Below are 27,253 nucleotides of genomic sequence, written 5' to 3'. Positions count from 1 at the left end.
ATTTATGCTTAGACGTGTCTATATTTAAAACAGAGAGCCAATGTATATTGAAATGTGTGGAAATTTTGTAAACTTCACTGCTTGTTTTACATTACATTGCTGAAGAATGAAAACACCCCCAAGTTACTGACTTATACATAAAAACAAAAATTGAAAGATATGATGGTGTTTATTATTGGATCTGGTCTAAGTTAGCTGTACTCAATCCCCATTTAAATCATTGGCATCCAATGACATAACTTGTCCCATTAATATCTTATGGACTGTATCTAACAAAGTTCTGCTCAGAGCAAACCCAATGAGATTATGGGACCTAAGTTAGTAGAGTCCATTAAGTTCAGTTAGCCTGCTTTGACTAATATTGGATACAACTATTAAATCATTTAGCCATAACACCCACTGTATATTATAGAAAGTTGTTGCATGTGTTACCTTCCCTTATTTTACGTAGGAGACAGGATGCGGTTAGTGCAAATCTGTTGCATTTCGTTCACTTTTTCACCAGAGTTGTACATGTTGTTTGTTAAGGATAAAGAAAGCAAAGTAAACAAAATCTAAGCACACACAACAAAAAAACGAAAAATGCTTCCATTAGCATCTAGCAGCAGCTGTCATTGTCAAGATGCACACTGACATTGCCTCTTTTACATCAGTTAGGAGCCAAAGGAAGGAAGGCCTTTTCTTGTATAATCAGAATATTAAACGTGAGGTGGTATGAGCATCAGGCAAATACTTCTGCTTCTCTTAACAGATACTCCATGTGTTAGTGTTTGTGTATATATATTTTGTAGACATCTTATACCTAAATATGAGCTACTCCCTAGTTCATATATTACTTTCTCTTTATGTTAACTGGACAGGTGTAGCAAAAGACCCTAAGTTTCTGAGTTGAGATTTCTCACTGGAAGGTAACAAGTGTTTGAAAATAGGTAGAAGAGGCACACAAGTAATTACATAAGTTTGCGGGCAGGCAGGCTGGCTGGCTTCCTTCCTTCCTTCCTAAATGTGTGTGTATATTTAAGGCATTTGGGTATATTTTACTTTTGCATATCTTAGCTAAAGTTTCTTCAGTTGCTTCTAAATTACATACTGTGAGCCGACGGAGACAAAACGAGCTTGCATTCTGTTTTGAACGGAGAATGGGATTCACTTTAGTCAGTTAATCTGACAGAAAATTGCACTCAGCTTCTCTCTCGCACAAATATAAGAATGAAAAATAATACTAATTTTTAAGGGCGGCAGTATAATTGACTCATTCTGCACTTAGCGGTGCTTGCTGTATTTAGCATGATGTTCAAGAGGAGCACTTCACTTGGTGGTTTAGAGAAAAGGCAAGTAAAGGTGACACGATAGAAGTTTATAAAAAATATTCATGAAATGGAGAAAGCAGACAGATACGTTTCTCTCTCCCTCATAACACTAGAATGAATCCAATGAAGTCGAATCTTGGGGGATTCAAGGTAGATAAAAGACAGTACTTCCTCATGCAGTGCATAGTTAAATTGTGGGACTTGCTCACTCAGGACACAGTGATGGCCACTGGCTTGGATGGCTACTAGCCATTATTACTATCCTCTGTCTCTATGGTCAAAGGCAGCATCCTTCTGAATACCAATTGCTGTAAACTTACAGAGTAAATGAGAGTTCTCTTGTGTTTGGGTCCTGCTTCCCACAGCATCTGATTGGCCGCTGTGTAAATAGGGTGATAGATTAGATAGGCCATTGGCTTCATCCAGCGGACTCTTAGGTCCTTATGTATACAATCTTCTTCCTTATGACCAAGGGTATAAGTAGAATACATTTAACCACCTTCCTCCTTAATCCCTTTCCTCCCGACAGAAAAATAAGATGATAATATAGCAATATATACGTATATATTTTGGTTTTTTGAGGAAAACGTTGCTCACTTTCTCCTAACCTTTCATTGTACTTGCTGAACCTTTAAAGACAACGATGGATTGCACCTTAGTGTATGTTTCATTTGTGAAATGTATTAAACTCTGTCAGTATATGGAAAAATTATATCTACTTTGAGCACTGTATTTCTAACAGCAATTTTAATAAGAAGGAAAGCACAGAAGTACTGACAGTTTTTAATAAAACCGCTGTGGAGAGTCACAGTAAATGAAACTTAAAACAGTGATGTGCTCGAATTTGTAACCCAAATCTGTAACATGCCTGTTTCCTTTTCTCTGAGATACTCTGTGTGTTTTCTTTAGATCTTGTACTGATGCAGAATTCCATTACCTTATTTACCTTCTTAAAAATATATATATTTATGGAAACTTCAGTTTCATCTCACATACTAGAAAATTCTCAAAGTCCTAAACTTAACTTTTTCAAGTTCCATCCTATATGATGGATATTCTCTCTCTCTTTCATTTTAATTATATTTATAAATCACTGAACATCCCAAGGGAACCCCAGTGCAGCAAACAGCAAGTAATAAATACAATACACAGCTTAACTATTAGCAAAAAATACCACAAAACCTTACAATTAAAAAAATCAGTGTGAACTACTATAGTCAAGCCTGGCATTTGCAGCAGGATGAACCAGTGCAGCGCTGAGATCACAGCACAAACAGTAGGTAGCTGAACAAGATCTATGGGTCACTGTACTGATGTAAGAAATGTTCTGATGTCATGGTTTTCAACGTGAACGGCTCTAGCTCTTCCAAGGCTTGTGTACTCCCACTTTCCTCCTCCTATGTGACTGGGAGGAAGAGTTTGAAAAAAAAAATTTCTTTAGGTCAACAACTCTTTGTTATGCTGTTCAGAGTGGCAGATGGTGGTTAAGTCTGGTTAATTCAAAGGAAGCTAGTCCATTGCTTCAGAAATTGTCAGTTTTCTTTGTTTAAATAGTCCCACTCTAAAGATATAGTGGTAAATTTACAGAACTACCATGATATACTGCATACTTGAAGCTACCTTTTTTGAAAAAAGAAAAATACTGATTAAAATAATTTATTTTGTTTGTTTGTTTGTTTGTTTGTTTGTTTATTATACTGCCCTATACCCATCAATCTCAGGGCAGTTCATAACATAAAATCACAGTACTTGTATAATAAAAATACTAAAAATAAAAACAAAGGCAACCCAAGAATCCCCCACACACAATGTTTTAAAAGGGAATTAGATGTCAACCAGCCATTTATTCAGCTGCCTGTATAAAAATTAATAACAAAACACTGAAATGAAATGTTCAAAGTCACCTTTTCCCTCCCACAGTTTTTTCATTGTCGTTGATTCCCATGACTCCTATAAAGCAAAATGAATTGGTTATCCTTTTACAACTCCCTTGCTAAAGTTCTCTAGTGACTTTGCAAAACCACCCTTTGGGGCTTTAAAAAACGGGGGGAAAGATCTTTAAAGCCTTTAGGACAGCTGGATTTCACCATGTAAGAAAACTTTCGGAGCATTACTGTGTCACTGATCATTGATGTTGGAACATTTCAAACTGTAAATCTTTTCCTGGCTGCACTGCAGAGTTTGGGTGTGTGAGAGTGATAAGCTTCTTGAAAAATGATGTTGAAAAATATTAGGATTCTCTCTCCCACTGTTAAAATATTTATGTTAATTGAGGCTTCAATTTGCTAAAAAAAAATTTACTTCCTTGCCCTATATAACCTGATAGCTCCTCGGCTCCTTCAAATTAATAGCAAAAGGGTGCGATCTTAAACATCCTTACTAGGCAGTAAATTCTCTTGAACTCAGCTGTACTTTGCTGCAGATAAACATGCTTAGGATTGTTTTGCGTGTGTGAATACATACTTGGGACAAAGGTTAATAGCCATTCTGAAGTTTTTACATTCTCTAATATACCACCTTATATTTTTCCTTGTTGTTTCCTCCACACCAGTATGTTATTGCTGTAAAATCTTTTCCTTCCTTTATGAAAGCTCTTCTGTGATGGAGAGACTAATAGCGAAGGTGCATAGATAGTGTGTGTGAACCCAGAAACATAATAGATGCAGTGAAATTTAAAATATAAGAAGGGGTTATAATCCCACCAGAGCCCATAACGTTTATCTAATCACCTGATATGCAAACTAGCATGTTCATAGGGCATAGGTGTCATATGGCTAAACTGCTGTGATGTCACAGAAAGCTTTGACAAGCAGAGGAACTTTCTGATTTCTATTGATTTGACTGTTCTGATATCACTGAAGAGGTGACCCTTGAAGAAAACCTCTGTATAGTTGAGGGGACTCAAACTTGACTGCTGTTTGGAATTTAAGCCAACCCCCAAAAGAAGTGCCGTAGTTCTAGCCATGCTGGTATGTGGAGCCTGGGTGACATCAAGTGTGCTAGGTATACATCACAACATTTTGTTGCAGTTCCCCAATTAGAAGTGACACATCTCTTCAATTGAAATCCTTTGAGCACTGATAATACTTCCTTTTTAGTAGAAGTCCACATAAATATAGTGTTATGCCAATATTCCATCCCTGTCTGGAAGGAAGATACAGAGGCCTTGAATTTGTCATTTATCTGAAAACACCTATAGTAATTAAGAATTACCTCAAAGCAATCTATTCACATACAGTGGTACCTCTGGTTATGTACTTAATTCATTCCGGAGGTCCATTCTTAACCTGAAACTGTTCTTAACCTGAAGCACCACTTTAGCTAATGGGGCCTCCTGCTGATGCCACGCCACTGGAGCACAATTTCTGTTCTCATCCTGAAGCAAAGTTCTTAACCTGAGATATTATTTCTGTATTAGCGGAGTCTGTAACCTGAAGCATATGTAACCTGAAGCATATGTAACCCTAGGTACCACTGTATACCTATTTTATTGACGTTTTGCTTTGCTTGAGCCTATGCGCTTGGTTAGTGAATGTAAAACTTTTTTTACTAACCAAGACTGTAGGCTATAGCAAAGCAAAACATTAATAAAATAGGTACGTGTGAGTAGGCGGCCTAAAAATACTTTTCTGTGGGGCTCATATGCAGTGCTGTAATTTGGCAAAGACATCCAAAATTTGCACGGTGTGAAAAAAGCATGAACCTCCCACACACAAAAAGCATCTACATATTTCAGTAGGAAATAATGTGTAAAACTCTATAGGGCTATAAGGAACTGCCTTATACTGACTCCAATATTTTGTCAGTCCTGGCCAAGTTTGGGGGTAATTGTTCTCAGCCTTTTAAAAGAAAACAATATGCAGGGGACAGGGTGGTATGGTCACCCCTTGGGAAACTCGTGCATGCCAGCACCACCAATCCTGTCCAACTATGCTGCCCCTGCTATGACAACCACTTAATGATCTCTTTCATTTTCCCATCAGTGAATAGAGAATGACTTCACCTTTGGACCTTTCCAATATTATACACACACACACACACACACACACACACACACACATGCTTATAATAAAAGCAGTTTCTCAGGAAACCAGACCCACAAATCTCTATTTGCTTTAGGGTTTCCAGCCTTATGCAGGCTTTCCCTATCTTTCTCCTTTTGCAGCTGAGTCTTCTTCTTTTTTTAAAAGCAATTCCTTGTCCTTCAGCTGTCTATATTAAGCTTTAGCTCCTGGAGAGGTTACTAATACATATCCAGATACCTAGGTCCTTGGGGAGTCCTCTCAGTAGCCGTGGGGAATGTTGAGGTGTGGGCAAAGCTGCCACCTTTTCTGGCAAGGTTCCTGTGCCTTTAATAGTCGTAGAATTGGGGAAAATTCAACAAATAAAGCTCCATCTGGCAGAGTGGCGGAGGTGGAAGAAGCTTTAGTTTCTGATTTTCCAACAGCCATGCGGGTGATAAAAGATGTAAGACGTGTGAGGCCTCTAGAATGATTCGTGCGACTTGCACGAAAGTACATTTAAGTGTATTCCGACCTGCTGAATCGAAGTGGCAAATTTTGTTTCTGCTTCTAAAGCAGAGCAATTCATATTGCAAATGAAAGTTTGAATGTCAAGATGCATTCCCTGTGCAATGTGAATGGTGGTTGCAATAGCCTTCTCAGTTTTAGTGTTAAGCAACTTTTGCGATTGTGGCGGTAATTTAGAAAACAAAATACATTCTTCTTTCCTTTATACTTTTGTGGCTTTCATTGTAGGTTAACCTGAAGCGCTCACAAAAACAAGTTTACTGATTAGAATATCAGTCTAATGAATAACTTTGTATAGATTAGAAGTGAAAGTGCATAGCAACACACACTCAACCAGTTTCTCTTCAGGAAATAGGACAGAACAAAGATCCATGAGAAAAAGATCCACATTTATCTGATGCTCCATATCTCTCTCTCTGCATCTATATGCATGTAAGAATGAAATTTGCAAAAATTTAAATTTAAAAATGCCTCATATGCCTAAGGCAAATATATATATCTGTGTGTATGCGATCTTGCATTTTTGCTAATAAGCATGGTTGAAACCTTAAGTGCTGAAACATTTTGCCAAGTATTTTAGTGTTTGTTCTGTCTTTTTTCTGCCGTCACAGATATCTTTTGATTTGGCTGAATATACTGCTGATGTTGATGGAATTGGCACTTTACGGTTACTTGATGCTATCAAGACATGCAGCCTCATAGACTCTGTGAAGTTCTACCAAGCTTCAACAAGTGAGCTTTATGGGAAAGTGCAAGAAATACCGCAAAAGGAGACCACTCCTTTTTATCCCAGATCACCATATGGTGAGTATGTCAGCTTATGTCTATGCTTGTCCCTGCCTACATATTGCATCCTAATTAGCTGCCATGAAGCACAAAGTTACTTGTGCTGATGGAGGCACAAAAGTTTGAGGCAAATGGGAGTCTGGCATCACAAATCTTGAGGTTGCAACCAATTTTAGATCTTAACTTCTTTTCTGGAACGACAGTTTACAAGCTGGCCTGCTAAAACTGAAGGCTTTTGTGCCGAAGTTTAAAATGAAGGCAGTAACATTTTCTACATTCTACTCTGCATTTTTTTCTTTTCACATTTCTTACCCAGTACAAATCCTACAACGTGAATGTGATCTGTCACTGCTTGTTGAATGTAAGCTACCATTTCCATTAAAAACCTTACTTGTTTTTCCTTAAAGCATTCTCTCTCTTTGTGAAATAAAAATGAAAATGGAAAGATGGAAATAATGTGGTTTCGCTTATTTGGAGAGGGGTTAAATTAACATTTTCAATAAATAAGTTACAATTACTGTTATAGGGGCAGCCAAGCTATATGCATATTGGATTGTGGTGAACTTCAGGGAGGCCTACAATCTCTTTGCTGTGAATGGTATTCTCTTCAACCATGAGAGTCCCAGGAGAGGTAAGAAAAATATTGAAAATTTCTGCGTTCTCTTGTGCACGTCTGAACAGCAATGCATTGTAACTGGTCTCAAGATAAATTCTAAACCCACATAATGAAAGCTTTCACATATAAAATAATTATTCATTTTGTGGACAGGCTCAAAACACTATATAATAGTTCTGTAGGGGGGGGGAATCAATAGCAGAATTGATGGAGTTGTAAACTTTCTATTTCACTGAAATAAAATAACCAATTCCCAATGATAGGGTTTATCCTAATAGCAGCACCTATTGCTCACCTGGGACGCGGGTGGCGCTGTGGGTTAAAGCCTCAGCGCCTAGGACTTGCCGATCGAAAGGTCGGCGGTTCGAATCCCCGCGGCGGGGTGCGCTCCCGTCGTTCGGTCCCAGCACCTGCCAACCTAGCAGTTCGAAAGCACCTTCGGGTGCAAGTAGATAAATAGGGACCGCTTACCAGCGGGAAGGTAAACGGCGTTCCGTGTGCTGCGCTGGCTCGCCAGATGCAGCTTGTCACGCTGGCCACGTGACCCGGAAGTGTCTGCGGACAGCGCTGGCTCCCAGCCTATAGAGTGAGATGAGCGCACAACCCTAGAGTCTGGCAAGACTGGCCCGTACGGGCAGGGGTACCTTTACCTTTACCTTATTGCTCACCTAGTGCAGGTTTCATATTAAGATCACCCTCTGACAGCCTCACTCCTGTGCTCTTTCATTCATTAACTATAAGGAAAAATATGCCAGGATCCATACACATCAAATCAAGGGCACAAAAGAGAAAAACACCCATAGACTATTGATTACTGTGCTCCACTGTCTCCATCGTTTGAAAGGGCTCTGGGGGTAGATAGGGAAATGTGTGTGAGATAGAGTGAGTCGGTGTGCACATGTGAAAGAGAAGAAGCGTCATGTTCATTCCAAATAAATTTTTATTGTTTTCAACATGTAATTCTTTTTCCAACAATCCTTATTGTCACATTATAATCCCTTTGACTTTGCCGAGTCCTGACTTCCCTCCCTCCCGACCGCTGGTATATACATCACATACTTTTTGCGTATATTATTGTCATAACTCTACTGTTTTACATTGGAGGTGTTATTCCAGTCCTGCTAGTGTCTTAATATTTTTGTTGTTCTCCTTTATATATTCAATAAATTTATTCCAATTGTTACTGTATCTCTGGTCCTCTTGGTCCCGGATCCTTCCTGTCAATTTGGCAAGTTCCGCAAAATCTATCATCTTCACCTCCCACTCCTGGATGGTCGGTAAATCTTGTGTTTTCCATCTTTGGGCCAATAAAGTTCTTGCGGCGGCAGAGGAAGGGTCATGTTCATTATTGTAGAACTTTTTAAAATTGATAGGTAGCATCCTACTGCCACTCCTTTCCCACGGCACTTTTACACTATTTAAATGTATTTCAGCTGTCATCCATCCATTCCCATAAGTCAGATATCCTTCCACAGGGTTCTCAGAGTGATTCACAATGATTTCTGTACAGTGGGGGACTGTCTCCCCAAAAGTCAGACAGGGGTGCTTCTGCTATCATTTTACAAGCAGTCTATTTTGATGCAAGAGTGAAGAATACTAGAGGTTTAAAGGTGAGAAAACCATTTAGGACCTTTGCTGCTATATAAAAGAACAGAGGTTTGTTGGCCTAATTATAACATTTGCTTTCAAATTAAATAAAATGTTTGTAATATGAATCATCCAACTTTCCAAAAATGTCCTGCACGGTTTCTGATATTTCTATAATTGGGAGTAACCTGGATTTCATATGGAGTAATTTTCAGGTCAGGGTGCCTCTTTAAAGAGTGTGTTATGGTTTTGAGAAAGAAGAAAGATTTCTGTATTCATCACTGCCTTTGATCTGCAAGGCTTCTTTGACATTCTACCCAGCTCTGAGACTACTTCCCACTGAGTTTCCAGTCTTATAGTTCTCTCTGATACATTTATTATCCCGCTGGATATTGGGAGCCTGAGATTCTAAGTTACAGACCTTTTTCTTTTAGAAATATGTGTGTACATGTATATGTGTGTGTGCCACTTACTGATGAACAAGAACTTTCTGTCCAAAAATGCATTCAATTTTGCTCCTGTTAGAACATGAACAAAAGCAGTCAGAAGAGCTCTTCGGATGAGACTAGTGCCATTTCGCCCAAATAGTTAGTGTGAAATGCGTGCATATCTTGTAATTCCAGAAAGGAGAGAAATATTGTTTTTCTTAATTGCTTAAGAGCTATTCAGTTTCATAACTTTACGAACACTAAAACACCTACGTAGTGTGGGAGGTGAAAAAGAGCAAATAGTAATAACATACGACCTGAAAATGGTGGAATGTTCTCAGTATAGTCTTGGGTCATTCAGGAGTCAAAATAAAGGGGGGTTGAGCAGAATAGTAAGTAGTTGTTTACTATTTCATTATACTTGATAAGTGTCCCCCCCCCCCCAAGCTTTAAGACAAAACAAGTTTTCTTGCTCAAATTTGTAACAGTGAATTCACATACATTTTATCCCACAAATACTAGATTTGGGCCTGCAGTGGTAAAGGCAAAGGACCCCTGGACGTTTAAGTCCAGTCAAAGGCGACTATGGGGTTGCGGCGCTCATCTCGCTTTCAGGCTGAGGGAGCCAGTGTTTGTCTGCAGACAGATTTTCCAGGTCATGTGGCCAGCATGACTAAACTGCTACTGGTGCAACGGAACACCGTGACGGAAACCAGAGCACACAGAAATGCCGTTTATCTTCCCGCCGCAGCATCTATTTGCTGTGGTGAGCTTTTGAATTGCTAGGTTGGCAGCAGCTGGGACAGAGCAATGGGATCTCACCCCGTTGTGTGGATTTGAACCGCCGACCTTCTGATCGGCAAGTCCAAGAAGCTCAATGGTTTAGACCACAGCGCCACCATACCAAGGACAATAAATACAAGCATCTCAGTGCAGGGCTTCTCCTTACTCTGTGACCCTTGATTGGTCCATTTTCTTTTGAAATGACTGGTGAACAGCCTTTCCTTGGATGCCTAGGTCAGTCATTGTCAATTGTGGGCGGGGGGGGGGGGGGAATCAATAGTATCATTTAACATCAAAAAAAGAAAGTGAAACTCTCAGTTGATTTAAGTGTTCAGCAAAGTACTTCAGTATTCTCCTTAATCTTTAATAATTATTGCTCCCTGAGCCTGACCTTGTGTTTAATGTTGTACAAACTATTTAAAGGCTGAATTAAGTTTCAGAAATAGTTGTTATAGGGAAGGCAAAGCTATTTGCTTTCCTTTGGCGAAAAGATATCATTTCTGCTGGACTGATTGCATTCATCTGTTTCTGGGTAGTCCATAAGTTTACTTTAACATGGCAGGAATGAATAACGGGGGGAGGGGGGAATGTTTCATGGGAGTCAAGTAAGACATTGCAGAGGTAAGAAACCCAGTTGCATTGCTTTACAGTCATTTGTCTTGTCCCCATTCCCTGACAAATGACAGCTTGGATCAAAAAACTTTAAGAGGCTTTCCTGCTTTCAAGTAATGAGAACAACAGAAACGTTCTAACGATGGGCGGCTCATAACGATGCCTTTCCTTCTCTGACATGGCTACCTGCCAGTAACTGTTTTGTATAAAAGCTGCTTTGTATAATAAGTTATATAAATTGGCTTTGCATAGCTTCTTGATTGTCACTAGATTTATAATAATAAAGCTCATAAAAGCATTCTCTGTGAAGACTGACATATCAACATATGTGACAGAAGAATATTAGATGTTAACCTCCTAAGCCACATCTTTTGCTTTAAGATGTTGCTGTTTTGTGGAGTGCCTGTGCAATACATCTGACACAAGATATGTAGTGATAAGCAGGACTGGTGAAATATTTCTGGGTCTTGGAAAGTAGAAGGGCAAGGGTAACCATGTCTCTGCGGTCTGTGACATATCCACTCTCCCCAGTCTGAGTCTTTGCTCAGAGAGAGTTAAGATTATTGGGGAAGATTAGATGAGCAGTTGTTCCCTTCCCTTCAGCTGTGTAAGGAGTTCATACAGGTATCTGTCATACTTTGACTTAAAATCTTTCTTTAAGGTTGGTAGAGATGACCTAGCTACCCTGCGGTGGGAGGACTCACCTCTGAAAGAAGAGACTAAGCACATTCAGCTAATCATGCAAGATTTCTGATTGCAGGGGCTTCTAGCCATGCTCAGCTGAATGTACTTAGAATATCCCTTCAGCCCCTCATGCTGAACACACATTGGTCAGGAATACAGAGATCGGATGTTTGGATGTGTTGAGAGAAATTTGGCATACCTGGTTCCCATGTCCCCTACACCAGTTGTGCCCTCCTGTGTTCTGCTGAAAGTCTGAATGCATGTTTAAGTTAAGTTAAGGAGAAACATAGAATCACAGAATCGTAGAGTTGAAAGGGACATCAGGGGCCACCTAATTCATTGCAGGAATCTCAGCTAAAGCATCCATGACAGATAGACATCCACCATAGTTAAATAGTATAGATCTTTAGATCTTGGGTTTTTGTGCTCTTCATTTCACTTGTATTTATAATCTGAGACTCTTTCCTTCCTTTTTGGAGTTCAACACTTTTGCCGTTCTGTTAATCTCGTGTTTAAAAATCAGGTATGTGTCTAAATAATATGCTGGATTCAGAGAAGACTGTGTGGCTGAGACTGGCAGAAGCTGGCTTCCCTGCCCCTCAGGCAAGCCCCAGAGCCATCTGAAAGGTTTTTCCCAAGGGAAAGAAAGGGGACATTTCTGAATGGGGTGCAGTGCAGTGCTGCGGTCTGAGAGCATCACAAAAAATCATGAGGTGGCAACTTCTGCTATTGTAACTCCCCCTCATAGCAGCTGCCTCTATCCAATTTTGGGGTATTCCCCCCAGCCTCGCACACCAGAGCCCAATATTATGGTGATTGAAGAGCAATCATAATAAGCTTATTTTAAAAGGCTTGCTGCTGGTGAGTGCTTGCAAAAAGATTGTAACTACCTTTTCCCAGAACATGCATGCTTGCAAATGATCAGTTTTCAAAGTTTAACATTCCTTCAAGCAAGCCTGCTTTAAGTTTTGAGTACCTACAATTTAAGTAATGTTGCTTTTGGCAGAGCTTGGTGGGCAAATAAGGCATCAGCTCTCCCATCATAGTGGTGCAACGAGGCATGACAATTTCCCAGTGTCTTGTCTTGCTTAACCAGGCCTGAAGGGAGATCCAGCCCCAACAGCTCACAAATATTACCACAATCAGCGAGGCAGCAGATTGGAAAATATGAAGTCTCCAAGGCCTGGATTCCTTCTATAAGAAACAAGGTCAAAGAGGAAATTGTTTTCTGTTGATTTCAAAACTTAATGAGAACACTCACTTTCCACTGAAAGGCAATGACTTCCAAATTTAGGATGTGTGGTTCTAGATTCGTTTCTGCGTTCCATGGAAACCAAGTTGTTGCTCACTTAATATTTTATATTCAGTTGTGCTTTCGTGAGGGAAGAGATCTATGAAGAGACATTTTGCTGAAATCTTCTAAATCAGGCTTCCTCAAACTCGGCCCTCCAGATGTTTTGAGATTACAATTCGCCTCATCCCTGACCACTGGTCCTGCTAGCTAGGGATCATGGGAGTTGTAGGCCAAGAACATCTGGAGGGCTAAGATTGAGGAAGCGTGTTCTCAGTGTTCAAATTGCATTGTGTTTCTTAAAGAACGTCAACTCTACTCTTCGGTTATGTTCCAAGATTGTTCTCAGGTGAAACAGTTAGGCCTGTGTATTTATTGGGAGATATTCCAAGCATCTTTCAGCACATGTGGGTTTGTTCACAGTCCCCTTTTCCTGTGACCAATTTCCTGTTAGAATGTCATCTGCATAATTGTAACCCTATAGAGCAACTAAGGGTGTGTTCACATTACCAGTGAAGTTGCTTCCCCCAATGCCTTTTACAGCTCTTTCCCCTGCTGCCGCCCCTTCCCGCCACCGCCAGCTGTTCACATCCGTACAGCTTCCCTGGTGTCAGATTAGTTTCTGTTTGTGTACACATCACATCTTGACTAGAGAAGAATTAGGAATGGCTTAGCAACTCCAGTCAGTGTGAAGGTTGTTTGAGAAGCTACAGATCAAACAGCAGTAGCCTCCTAAACAAAGTGCAGGATACATATGCATTTTAGATAACATCTTGTGAACAGAGATTAAAAACCCAGCACTGGAAATGCAGTGTGTGCACTGTAAACAGGGATGTGAATACAGCCTCAGACTTTCAGGAACAGAGACACTTCTTATGTCATTTCTCCGGAGCAGGAGAAAACGAGCTTGTTCCCTCTTCCATGTGACAGCCCTTGAGATATTTGAAGATGGTTGTTATATCTCCTCTCAGTCTCCTCTTTTCTAGGCTAAACATACCCTGCTCCCTCAACCATTCCTCATAAGGCTTGGTTTCCAGACCTTTGATCATCTTGGTTGCCCTTCTCTGCACACATTCCAGCTTGTCTATATTTTCCTTAAATTGTGGCATCCAGAATTGGGTGTGGTCTGATCAAGATAGAATAGAGTGGGACTATTACTTCCCTTGGGACTCAGGTGGCGCTGTGGGTTAAACCACAGAGCCTAGGACTTGCCGATCAAAAGGTCAGCGGTTCGAATCCCCGCAACGGGGTGAGCTCCCGTTGCTCGGTCCCTGCTCCTGCCAACCTAGCAGTTCAAAAGTACATCAAAGTACAAGTAGATAAATAGGTACCACTCCGGCGGGAAGGTAAACGGCGTTTCTGTGTGCTGCTCTGGTTCACCAGAAGCAGCTTAGTCATGCTGGCCACATGACCCAGAAGCTGTACGCTGGCTCCCTCGGCCAATAAAATGAGATGAGCGCAGCAACCCCAGAGTCGGCCACGACTGGACCTAATGGTCAGGGGTCCCTTCACCTTTATTACTTCCCTTGACCTGGGCACTATACTTCTGTTGATGCAGCCTAGAAGAGCATAAGCTTTTTCTTTCTCTTTCTTTTTTTGCTTCATCGCCCTGTTGATTCATGTTAACCTTGTGTATGGTTTCTTCTTTTTCTAGCAAGAGAACTTAAGACTACAAAATGCTACCCTTTAAATTACAAAATTTTAGTTATTGAACTCAGCCTGGTATGCAGGCTGAGACCCTACCTACCTGTAGACTGTCTTGCCAGAGTGGTGCATGCTCTAGTTATCTCCCTCTGGGGCTATTGCAATGCTCTCTACGTGGGGCTAATCCAGAATGCGGCAGCTAGACTGGTGACTGGGGGCAGCTGCCAAGACCATATAACACCGGTCCTGAAAGACCTACATTGGCTCCCAGTATGTTTCCAAGCACAATTCAAAGTGTTGGTGATGACCTTTAAAGCCCTAAACGACCTCAGCCCAGTATAGCTGAAGGAGCGTCTCCACCCCCCATTGTTCAGCCTGGACACTGAGGTCCAGGGCTGAGGGCCTTCTGGCGGTTCCCTCACTGCGAGAAGTGAGGTTACAGGGAACCAGGCAGAGGGCCTCCTTGGTAGGGCCTCCCATCAGATGTCAAGGAAATAAACAACTATCTAACTTTTAGAAGACATCTGAAGGCAGCCTTGTTTGGGGAAGTTTTTAACGTTTGATGTTTTATCGTGTTTTTAATATTCTGTTGGGAGCCGCCCAGAGTGGCTGGGGAGGCCCGGCCAGGTGGGTGGGGTATGAGTAATAGATATTATTATTACACTTTTTCTGATACCATTTCTCTCTGTGGCCCTCTGTGCCACCTCACGTGCTGTCTGAGGGGGTCCCCAATCCCTCTGCAGCAACTTTCCAGGGGGCACGGTGAAGGCGGAATAAACAAAGATCACCTTCCTCCCCATTTGTAGATCCATCCCATTATTTACTTTTTTAAAAAATAAAAGCTTATTTTTTAATTATCTGGTTCGGACCAGGAGAAGTGGATATATTTGCACTGTACGGCCCTTGTAATACATTACAGTGGCAGCTAATTCCCATATTTAGTAAATTGCCTGGTATGCAGAGACCTGGGGCCATCCATCTCCTGTATACTATTTGCAGTCCTTCAATTGTGTGTGGAATTGGTAGCTCTCAACCATTCTTCCAAACATATTTAATGTTCCCTCAAGAGGTAATCATTGCAGAACGGAAGCTTTCATGATTGAACCCAGTAGGTCAGGCACTAAAACTCACTGCAATGCACATGATGATTACAGATCTCGCTGCTGATACAAAGTATGGACATGCAGTGCTGAAAGCTATTAGATTCACTTGCTAGCTTTTTTGCAGTCTGAAACCTGGATTGTATATTTTTACTTTCTTGGGGAGTTGTGGGCGGGGAGGGGAGGGTTGCTAAAGAGTATTTCAGCTCTCGGGTAATCAAACTGCAGCATGATTGTGTTCCAGAATGCCAGAAAGCTGCTACAAAGCTCAAAAGCAGACACAGTAATTTCCAGAAAAGTTATAATAAAATTTCTTGTGTTGATTAGAATATTCTCCGCACATTTGGAACTCTTGGTTCCTTTTTTGTTATCATAGGTTTTCAGTTGAGCAGCTAAAACCTTTGATCTACTGCAGAATAAATCTACTGATAATTAGGGAATATTCAATTTTTTAATTTTTTATTTATAATTTTCATTTATATATATTACAACAATTACTCAATCATAATTTTAACATTTCAAACTCCGACTCCCTTCCCCCTCTTTCTGTGGTTCTTTACATTTCTTTTCAACAGATGGACAACACTAGGCTACCAAAAAAAATGCCTGATTGAGCTCTCAAATGGATTACCCCTTAAAAACTGGGTACATCATGCTGCCCAACTGATGGGCAAATATGACCTCTCAGTGACTGAGATTAAAGAATTCCCCTTATATTCACAGAAAAATATTTTTAAACGAACCATAAAGGCAATGGCAACTAAAAACGATCTAAACTCTATGTGCACATCTACATGTGCCCCATTGTATTTCAAACTTAGGTCAATGAACACATATCTTATTTTAATGAATTGACTTTTGCACAGCTTCGAAAAGCTTTTACAGAGCTACGACTAAATACAATAAGCTCTGCTTATAGAGATGGGAGACACAGAGGCATACCAAAAAACGAACGTGTTCACATTAGGGGATGTTCTGAAGTAGAGGACCTTATGCATTATATCTTGCACTGTCCGTTATATAATGATGCAAGGAAAATATTTTTGGTACCTATAATGACAGGGTCCCCTGGCCAGAACCCCCTTGACATAATTTTATATCTCCTTGAAGACACAGATAAGTATGTGACCTGGCAGGAAGCACTTTTTGCAACTGCTGCTAGGAAAATTAGAGCAAATTATATAGCCAAGGTAGCCATTAACTGTAAAGGTGATGAATTTATTTGATCCTATCTATCTACCTCAGGCTATGCTCTGTCTTTGTCACCACACTCTAAGTATAAATTGCACACTGTATTAATTGATATTGTTTTTAACACTAGTGACCATTTGATTTTTGCTTATGAATTTTATTGTTTAATGTTTTTATTTGTACATTGGGGTATTTTTATAGCTTTGTTTAGAGTACATAATGTTTTAATAATATAAATGTTTTAAGTCTTTTTTTTATCAATTCAGTATATTTTCTTTTAATTGTCAAATAATTCTGTGTACATTGCGGCAGCCTTTGGCTATGTGCAATAAAACTGACTGAGTACTGAGTACATTTCTTTTCATCTTCCTGCATACTCCAAATTATCTCAACATATTCTTTTATATATCTGTTCCCATATATATCCCATATATATTTTGAAACTGCAGGTTTTTACACTAATTCTGCCAATGTTTTGATCTGTTTACAGTTCATTTGTAAATACTCAATAAACCATTTCCATTCCTTTCTGTAAAAAAATTATACTGATTTCTTACTTTACTGGTAAGTTTCGCCATTTCTGCATAGTCCATTAACTTCTGTATCTATTCTTCTCTCGTTGGCACCTCTTCTTCCTTCCATTTAGTTATGGAATATTCCAGTGCTTCCCCCCCCCTAAAATAATGTTTAGGGGTACTCTCATTTTCCTACTCAGATTGAAATACTGCCCCTCAATGAAGCCAAAGTTAGAGTCACAAAATGTTTAGGGGTATGCGTACCCCTGTGTACACCCCCTCAAAAAAAAGCACTGGAATATTCTAAATGTACTCACTTGATAATAGCTAAGGCTAGTTGGCTGTAAAGCTCTGCTTTGTGTGAAAAACTTACAGATCTATTAAACCCAAGAAGAATCAGTCACACTAATTCATTGCTAATCCCGTCTTTCTGCCATTAGACTATACCTTCAAAAGCATAGAATTTTATTTTGCGGTGAGGTTAATGCCCCACTTCACACAACTAGAGGAAGCAGGAGATGTGCTGTTGATTCCAACCCAAAGCCTATGCAGCCCTGGTCAAAGGAAAGCTTACCTATGTGGCCCAAGAGTGACATCACACCCTGTTGTGGAGCATCTTGGCTGCATTTCGCATGCCCTAAATCTCAGGGGAATACCCCTGTTCATATATAAGTACAAGGATCTAGGACAGTGGTTCCTAAACTCCCCCCCCCCCTTGGACCACTTGGAAATTGCTGCGAGCCTTGGTGGATCGTTTAATTATTTTCTTTTCCTGCTTGTTGTGGCCGTTGCAATGTGCTGTGATATATACTGTGTGGCTTTTAATTGTATTTTATTACTTTATTATTACTTTATTATTATTATTATTATATTATTATTATTATTATTATATATAATATATATTATATTTAATAATAATAATTTATAATTTATACACTGGGCGGCTTACAGCACATATAAAAAAAATGTAAAACATCAGACATTAAAAATTTCCCAATATTTCTCATATTGTGTAATTATATAGAATTCAGATTTTAAAGCACAGAGGAGGGCAACCAAAATGGTCAAAGGCCTGGAAACGATGCCTTATGAGGAACGGCTAAGGGAGCTGGGCATGTTTAGCCTGGAGAAGAGGAGGTTAAGGGGTGATATGATAGCCATGTTCAAATATATAAAAGGATGTCATATAGAGGAGGGAGAAAGGTTGTTTTCTGCTGCTCCAGAGAAGCGGACACGGAGCAATGGATCCAAACTACAAGAAAGAAGATTCCACCTAAACATTAGGAAGAACTTCCTGACAGTAAGAGCTGTTCGACAGTGGAATTTGCTGCCAAGGAGTGTGGTGGAGTCACCGTCTTTGGAGGTCTTTAAGCAGAGGCTTGACAACCATATGTCAGGAGTGCTCTGATGGTGTTTCCTGCTTGGCAGGGGGTTGGACTCGATGGCCCTTGTGGTCTCTTCCAACTCTATGATTCTATGATTCTATGAAATGTCCCTCGCAGACACTCCACAGACCTTCTGAATGTTCTAGGAGGCATACATCCTCTTCCTTGGAGTTGTTTTGTGGTTCCTAGACTTCAGACGTGTTTAGTTTCACATAGTTAATTATCATCATAATGGGCAGATTCTTAGGACTGAGCACTTCTATAGTCTTAAGTTTCAGTGGACTCTGGACTGTTCAGCACATGCATCTTTATTTGGGTCTGCTTGAGCTTCAAATGAATGAAGGGCAGAGGTGTCTCCTTCTTGCCCTCTTGAGAGCTCTAAAGCAGGCATGGCCAATTTGGCCCTCCAGATGTTTTGGGACTACAATACCCATCATCCCTGACCACTGGTCTTGTTAGCTAGGGATGATGGGAGTTGTAGTCCCAAAACATCTGGAGGGCCAAGTTTGGCCATGCCTGCTCTAAAGAGTTCTGAATTTTCACATTTGCTACTCTACAAATGACCGCTCAGATAACAAGTTACAGGTGACTGAGATCTCATTTCTCTTGCTAAACGTTTTAGCATGCAAATTTCTATTTCACCCCAACTTTTGGAAAGGCCCAAGCCTTTAATGTTTGGGTTGCAGTCTTGTTTTTATTTTCTTATTTTCAGAAGTCTCTGTTTGAATTTGCTTTTCTTGGCCTCGTGCCAGATTTAATACTGAAGCTTCAGATTAGGGATGCTTAGAGTTTCAAAGAAAGTTATTTGATGAGAGACTATAGCTAATGTGACATGTATGTTGGCACTCCTTGGCTTTCAGAAATGATAAATGATGACAGAATTTAGGTGATTGATACAAGGAGGAGGGAAGGCTGAAAGAAATTATCATAAACTGTATTTCTTGGGATCAGCTATCAGACAGTTACCAGACAGTTTCTAATCCCGTTATGCTATCTTTCTCTTTATTTTAGGGGCTAACTTTGTAACTCGAAAAATTAGTCGTTCCGTTGCTAAGATCCACCTGGGGCAACTGGAATGTTTCAGTTTGGGCAATCTGGATGCCAAGAGAGACTGGGGTCACGCCAAGGACTACGTTGAGGTATGCTGTTGGTGAAAAGTCTGCTTTAAAGTACTGCTTTTTGTATGCTTTATTGGAACAGCTTCAGAGAAAATGTACATCACACAGAGATATACCTCTAACCATACATTTCTCTCAGCTTATCTAGAGAAGTAATGCAGAAGACTACCTCATGCATATTAAAAATAGATTTTCAGGTTTGCATTCTTTGCTAAATTCTTCTGAAAGGGGACTGGAACCTAGTATTCATGAAGTATCTCTCCATTCACCTCCAAAATGTTCTTTCTGTGGTCATGTTAAGTATTAAGATGATATATTTCAATTGCGCTGAAAGCTTTCAAAATCCTGCTATTTCTTGATGGCCTCTTGCAGTGATGAGACAAAACAATTCCCATCTTAATTCCAGAAGGCCATTTCGGTTCTCTCATTTGAATATAATTGTTGCAAAGGTTAGTTTAGGAAATAGTGCAGTTACCATTATGTAACTTGAACAAAGATTTATAAACAGTGTTTTTCACAATTTTGACTTTGGGGGGGGGGAGAGAATCATACAGTCGCTAACTATGAGAAATGTCAGAACTGATTTTTGTTTCTCTTGAAAATCTTTATTTCCACCACACGGTTGTGTGCAGGTCTATGACCACATGGAGAAAGCCTTGTGTGCCAGACTGCACAAAGAGGGAGGCAACCACACTATCTTCAATTATGGCTCCTGGGAAAAAGTTTAGTGCCACATGTAGAACCTATTCCTTGTAGTTGATATTCACATATATGATCACATCAATAAATGTAGCAGTGTGAAATTGCCCTTATCTTTCCATTTCAAGTGGAATTTTGAAAACTCCCCAGCAGAAATACTTCATTTAAAACATAAATGATGTGCATTAAACATGACAAGTTTGATTCAATAAACAATTGCGAGGAAATAGGCATAGATTTAAGGATGAGCCTCTCTATTGCACCTGACCCCACCCTTCAGTCTAAACTTCCTTGGTAATGCAGAATTTACTGGGGCGTTTTTTTCAACCTAAAGTTTTCTCTCTGTGTGTGAATGCTGGGCCAACTTCTTCTGCAAATATTCGTTGCACTGGAAAGAAGAGTGGAGTTTATTTAGCAATACCAGTGAGTTTCCAAATGTGCTGGCCACCAAATAGAATGCACTCAGCTGGGGTCTCCACCAGTAACACATGTTGGTGATGTAAGTAACATTCCAGATCTTTCACGTGATTTGAAGCCATCCCAAAATTGTTCTGAAGCAATTCATAACTGTGATAGAGGTCATCTTGAATATCTCACTCCCCAGAGATTAACTTCTGTATAATAGGTCCCTTGTTAATTCCTGGAGACACTGAATTTGCAAAATGCATTCAATTCCGGACTATGAAACTTTAAAACGGAAATAAACAACTGTTCCAGGATTTAATGGACTGGAAAGCAAAACTTCAAGATTTAGCACTGCTGTATAGTTACTGGAGAGTGCAGCAAATGTAGATATTTTTGTGAGCATTTTAGAAGCTTTCTAGAATATTTTTACTAGTACCGAAGGCCTTTCAGAACCCCTTCTACATTTATATCTTGTTGATACACAACAGGGATTTTGACTTCCCATGGTAACTCTGTCAGACATATACTGTATTATTTTTGACCTTACAGTGGTGCAATATTTCTCAAGCTAACAATCACAAGTGGGGTATATGTATGCAGAAAGAATAATTTTGTGGGTTGAATCTCTTGTGCTTATTTTAAAAAATATTTAAACAGTGTACTTTGGGTTGAAAGCGAGCTTTAATGCTTAGGTAATGTGGTGCTGTTAGAAACAATGGTGACTTAAATATTTGCATGATCATCTGCATGAGTAATATTGATTTCAGAATCTGCCTATTAAAAGCAACATAACATTTTGATGTTACACATGATGCAAGCAGGTTACATTATGGCTTCATGTAAGTGTGTTTAGATTATATTTTGGATGGCAGTCAGTACCACTGTGGGTGGGGATGGGGGGGATAAGTAATGTATCAGCAGTGCTGATATATGAATCTTCTGTGTCTTGTTTTGTTCTGTGAAGATGATTTATTCCTTTTTATTTGGTAAAGGACAGTACAATAAACCATCTGTTAGATACGTTCTAATACTAGTGCAACAGTAAGCACTTAGCAGTCAATGATTCATTCCTATACAATGTAAAGAAAAAATAGCAAGACATGTTACAAAAATCCTTGCATAACCCCAGGAGAGCCCTAATTCAAATTAATATAGATTCCCACAAACATTTAACTTGGAGCAGTGAGAATGTACGTATCAATCCATTACCAACTTTTTATTTCTCAACAACTAAATATACAAATAATGCCAAAAATCATGAATGGATGGAATTTGAGGACATGTTTATTTCTGGTTGTAATGAGATAGTTTTCAAATATGCAGTCTTATTAAAAAGTTGGTGTGGGAAAAACATTAGGATTGGTTCACATAATACCAAATGTCAAGCTATTTACATGTTGTTGGCTTATGTGGTCATAGACTACCATTTTTGTGAAGAGCAAAGCAAAGTGGACCCTGAACATTTCTACAGTCTTATTCGGTCCCTGTTCTTAGCTATGGGTTTCAATCTAGAATAGCACAAGCAGAAAACTACTTATATGATGGAGTTTCAACGTTTGCGCCTACCCATTTCAGCCCCCTGCACCCCCTGAAAAGCCACTCTACTCCTGAGAGGTGGAGATTCCGGAATACACATAGGAGCAAAAATTAATAATTTTAATTTCACTTACATTGTCATGGGGGCTAAACTGGCACTGAGCAGAGATCTTGGGGATGGTAAGTGAATACCTCAATGAAGATGTCAGCCCAATGTACAGCAGGTGGGGGGAAAGGTGAATTCAATGTCTAGGTATCGCTAGAAAAGGTAATGAAAATGAAAAAAGAACTGCCTATATCACAATACCATTACACAAATGTACAATGTGGCCACCCTTTGAATGCTGTGTACAATTCCAGTTGTCTCCTCTCAAAAAGCATCTTGTTGAGCTGGAAAAAAGCAACGAAAATTACGAAAGGGGTGGAGCAACTCCCCTTACGAGATCAGATACAACATTTGGGCTTTTTTAGTTTAAAGAAAAAGAGAAGACTTGGTGTTTATAAAAGTATGCATGGTGTAAAGAGGGAGTTTTTCTCCCTCTGTTACAACTTGGGGACATCTATTGCAGCTGAACGTGGGAAGATTTAGGGCAGACAAAAGTACTTTGTCACATAGCAAGCAAACTATGGAATTTGCTGCCATGATGGCCACCAGCTTGGATGCTTTTAAAAAGGATTAGATGAATTAGATAGAGGATAATGCTATCAGTGGCTGCTAGCCACAATGGCTGTTTCTTCCACCGCTGTCAGAGGCAGGCAGTATGCCTCTGAATATGAGTTTCTGGGGATCACTAGCAGAGAGAGTATTGTTGCACTCAGGTCCTGCTTGTGAGGTTCTCAGGGGGATCTGGTTGGCCACTGTGAGAACAGTATGCTGAACTAGATAGGCCATTCGCCTGATCCAGAAGGCTTTTCTTATGTTCTTAGTGACGTGGTGTGTGACTCGGAGAGCTGCAATAGCAAGCGGACATGCTCAGAAACTGGGTGGATGAACCTTGCGCAAATGGAAGTTCTCTGAACATACATGACTCCCCGTCTCTGTTTTCACTAATTTCCCTATACATCAGAATCTGCATTATTCAAGGGCTCCTGGACTTGTGAAGTGACTTTTGGTGGCTGTAACAGCTACAATGAGGAGGAAGGGTTGGGAAATCCCTGTTATGGGACTGAAGTTCTGATCACGTTAATCTGGAAACGAGTCAATATTGTTGCCTGTAAAGTGTTATTTCCTTCAATCCCGTTTTTCTTTGTTTTATTTTAAAACGGACAAAAGAGTGCCGTTTAAATTCGTAAGTGGGCTTCCTAATCACATCCATGAATTTTACTCCTGCATGTGATGTCATAGAAGCTGCTATTGTGTTTTCCCTACCCCAGACTGTATCGGCATGATCGGGGCCTGACAGTCTCAGCGATATCGTACAGCTGTTAGGCAAAGGGTCAAAGTACCATACAGGAAGGACAGTCTAAAGGGCAGTTCATTGGCCACATCAGAATCTGGGGATCTGTCTGATGGATGCAGGGACAGGGCAGACAGGAAAGGAAATGGTCTGGTTTGATACTAATGCAGGAAGGTAGAGATCCAGTCAGGTGAGGCACTGCATGCAGAAAAGAAGCTTCCCGCTTTTAAGTGCCAGCAACATTTTAGCAAGCAAAAATCCCAATGCAATATTTGAGTCATGGCCCCGGCCGCCACCAGCACTTCTTTCATAGCGGAATGCAGTTCTGTGATTCATAGTCATATATGCGACTTCTGGCTCTGTGCCACCTGAGAAAAAAGGAAAGGTTCTTTCTTGTGAGGCAAGGAAAAAGATTTGCGGGGCAAGGGTTCAGCCTTTTTTTCATCAGGACATAAAGGAAAAATTATGCACTGCTTATAGGAGCCACTCTCTTGTATGTGGGATAAGTGTGAGTGATTGGCAATAAGAGAGGAAAAGAAGAAGAATGTAGGCCATAGTTATTTCAGACATGAATAGGTTCTGTATTTGAAAGTACATAATTGAGGCAAGAAAGTGGTTTTAATGATAATGTGTAGGAGCTCCGTCTAACGTAAATCATATGGTATTCATTTACAAAGCACCACAGTTGTGTCTACAAGTAAGTGTTGTTAATAGCCTCCTTTTCTTCAGGAAAATTATCCTCATCTGTTTCATAGCTACTGTACCATGTTGCTTTTCTGCAGTTATTCTCCCAGATGTGAATAATGGAATTTAAAACAAAACCAAGCCTATCTCTGTTTATGCAGATCTATCTCAGTGTTTCTGCATCTTTAGAAAAGATGGTTGCATTTGTTGAGTTACAAAGCAAAAAACCCCCCCCATATAAATGCTTTCTTTAGCAGAGCCATCTGGTTTTGTTTCCTGTGCGTCAATAACTGTATGTGTGTTATTATCAAGGCTATTCCCATGGTTTTCCAAGTGGTCTTCTAACACTGGTGGTCTCAGAACTCTGTTGGAATGATTGAAAAGTAAGAGGAAGGATTTCTTTCATGTATAAGGTTTCCCAATTGAGAAAAATAATTATTATTGTCATAGTTTGGAGACTAACCTTTTATTTCATTATTAATGATAATGCATTATCTTTAAAATGTGTCAGATAGCAAGCAGCTCATTTCTTCTCCTGTCCAAAGCAGAGTTTTCTAGAACAATATTATATAGTGTACCAAATTTATTGTTAAAGTTATGGCTGAAAACCATGTGTGTGTTTTGTTGCTTTTTCTTTTAAATTCAGTGAACCTGTGAAGCAGCAGGTGATTTAAAACGAAATCAGAGTTTTGAGATGATGCTGTTCTTGCCATCTCCCCACCCCTTAAAACCCTGTGGTGGCCCAGCCTATTGTATCTGTTTAAATAGGGCTAGTTGTCTGAGACAGTTGCAGCAGAAACAACAACAAAATCATGAAACTGAAATGAGGTCCTGTCCACAATAAAAGGTAAAGGTAAAGGTACCCCTGCCCGTACGGGCCAGTCTTGACAGACTCTGGGGTTGTGCGCCCATCTCACTCAAGAGGCCGGGGGCCAGCGCTGTCCGGAGACACTTCCGGGTCACGTGGCCAGCGTGACAAAGCTGCATCTGGCGAGCCAGCGCAGCACACGGAAACGCCGTTTACCTTCCCGCTAGTAAGCGGTCCCTATTTATCTACTTGCACCCGGGGGTGCTTTCGAACTGCTAGGTTGGCAGGCGCTGGGACCGAGCAGCGGGAGCGCACCCCGCCGCGGGGATTCGAACCGCCGACCTTTCGATCGGCAAGCCCTAGGCGCTGAGGCTTTTACCCACAGCGCCACCCGTGTCCCCCTGTCCACAATAGCTTATGGCATAATCAAGTTCATTAGTTTTAAGGTGCAATTTGTTAGTAGTCAGTGAAATGGTGTACAATATCTCCACCGCTTAAAACCTAGTGACCTGATCCAGCTAAAGAGAGTCAAATGTCAGCCACTGTCCATCAGTATATTACATGACGGCACTGGAATAATGTTCATCTTCTGTGCATCCAAATGTGCATCTTAACGCTTTTCCAGTTGTGGACATCTTCTATCAACACTTCCTTCATTTCAGTAAGATGCTCATTTGAATGTTCATCTGCATCCATATTGTGGTGGAAATAGTTTGCATAGTTAGGCTCTCTTAGGCGTGCATCTGAGCACACATTCTTAATTGTCCCAAAAGACTCGGTGAGTTTCATAGAGGGAACACATCCCTTAATAGGATGCTTATATTTTAGACGTTATTACAAAGAGGATCTATCAACAAAATGACCGTTCTCCACAGTTGTATATTAAACAACTGTGATTCTTCTTCCGTGTCAGAACATTCCCCAAATCTGCAGGGTATACTTAATATGCCACTTCTAGTTTAGAACAAATGCTTCAATTTTCAGCTATAGGTGTTCTGGGATGTGGCTTGACCTAACAAATAATGTTAATGATCCACAGATAGAGCAGCTGAACTTTCCAACTGGTCTTCTTTGGCAGGCTTTAAATTTATCTCAGGGGACTGGCAGCTCTGGTTACCAGGATAAGTATGCGGTGAAATTTTATGGCTGTCAGGCAATATTACCGCATGGTTGTTCTTACTACTTCACTGTTTTTCTCCCCTCTCTCATCCCTCTCATCTCTCATATATTGTAGAAGATGAACATCATACACAAAACATGTGTTACATTAAAAAAAAAAAATCTACCTGCTGATATATTTCACTTAATACAATTCACATTTTCCCATGATTTGCCTCTGTCCAGCTTGTCGTGCTTTGAGACTTTCTTCTTCTTTTTCTTCCTTTTACAAAAGCGGTCTACAAGCATGATAAATAAATAACTGTTAATGCCTTCCGGAGTCTTTTGAAGTTGATGTTGTGTTGCATGGACTTTTGAATTTTGTATGAAAAGTTTTCCTCCTAGATAATGTGGGTGATAGGGAGGACATGCATTCACTGGGTGCTTGCATTCTCCCACTGGTGACAGAATAGTGACAGTAAACTCTTTGCTGTCTCCTGCCCCAGAGACAAGGATTAATCACAAGGGCAGCCACAACAGTGCGTGTATTGCTGTACACGTTTTGGGACAGAACTCTTGGGAGCAAAACTCAGCTCTCGCAACTGCCTTCGTCTTCTGACTCCATGTGTATCCATACATACCAGTGAGGAGTAGGAAATAATAATTTAATATCCAGTTGAAAGTACAGATATATCCAGGTAAGGTTTTCCCCTCACCGAAAGCACATTAAATAGTGGGAACAAATTCAGCAGTTCCCCTTTCTTGCTAAAGTGTGTGCATGTATGCACAGAAATCTTATTTCCCATAAATTATGAAGGGGGTGGCGTATTGGAAGGTCCTGATTACCGCCCTCCCCAAAAAGAAAATTATAGAGCAGGGAACGGTTTAGAAAAGGACAGCCACAGTGATGAAGCAGTTCCCTTGTGAGGAAAGGAAGGTTAAAACTTTGGGGGCTTTTTAGTTTAAAAAGGGAGGCAAGTAAGGTGTGAAATGATAGAGGTGTATACAATTACACACGGTTTGCAGAAAGTAGATAGAAATAAGTAT

The 27,253-nt window shown here is 40.2% G+C and overlaps 1 protein-coding gene across 2 annotated transcripts in view; it reads left to right on the top strand.

The window, feature by feature from the left end:
* The window catches only part of GMDS (GDP-mannose 4,6-dehydratase), a 285,325-nt gene that overhangs the window by 76,063 nt on the left and 182,009 nt on the right, over positions 1 to 27,253 (top strand). The window contains exons 5-7 of one of the 2 annotated variants that reach the window (XM_028737854.2): positions 6,451 to 6,643; positions 7,152 to 7,256; positions 19,473 to 19,600. In XM_028737854.2, the coding sequence (XP_028593687.2) occupies positions 6,451 to 6,643; positions 7,152 to 7,256; positions 19,473 to 19,600 (426 nt within the window). The remainder of the gene's footprint in view (positions 1 to 6,450; positions 6,644 to 7,151; positions 7,257 to 19,472; positions 19,601 to 27,253) is intronic. The other variant, XM_077933314.1, reaches the window with a different exon arrangement.

This window comes from Podarcis muralis, chromosome 8, assembly GCF_964188315.1.
Source record: "Podarcis muralis chromosome 8, rPodMur119.hap1.1, whole genome shotgun sequence".
Classification (NCBI taxonomy): Eukaryota; Metazoa; Chordata; class Lepidosauria; order Squamata; family Lacertidae; genus Podarcis; species Podarcis muralis.
This window is presented reverse-complemented; position numbering and strand designations above follow the sequence as displayed.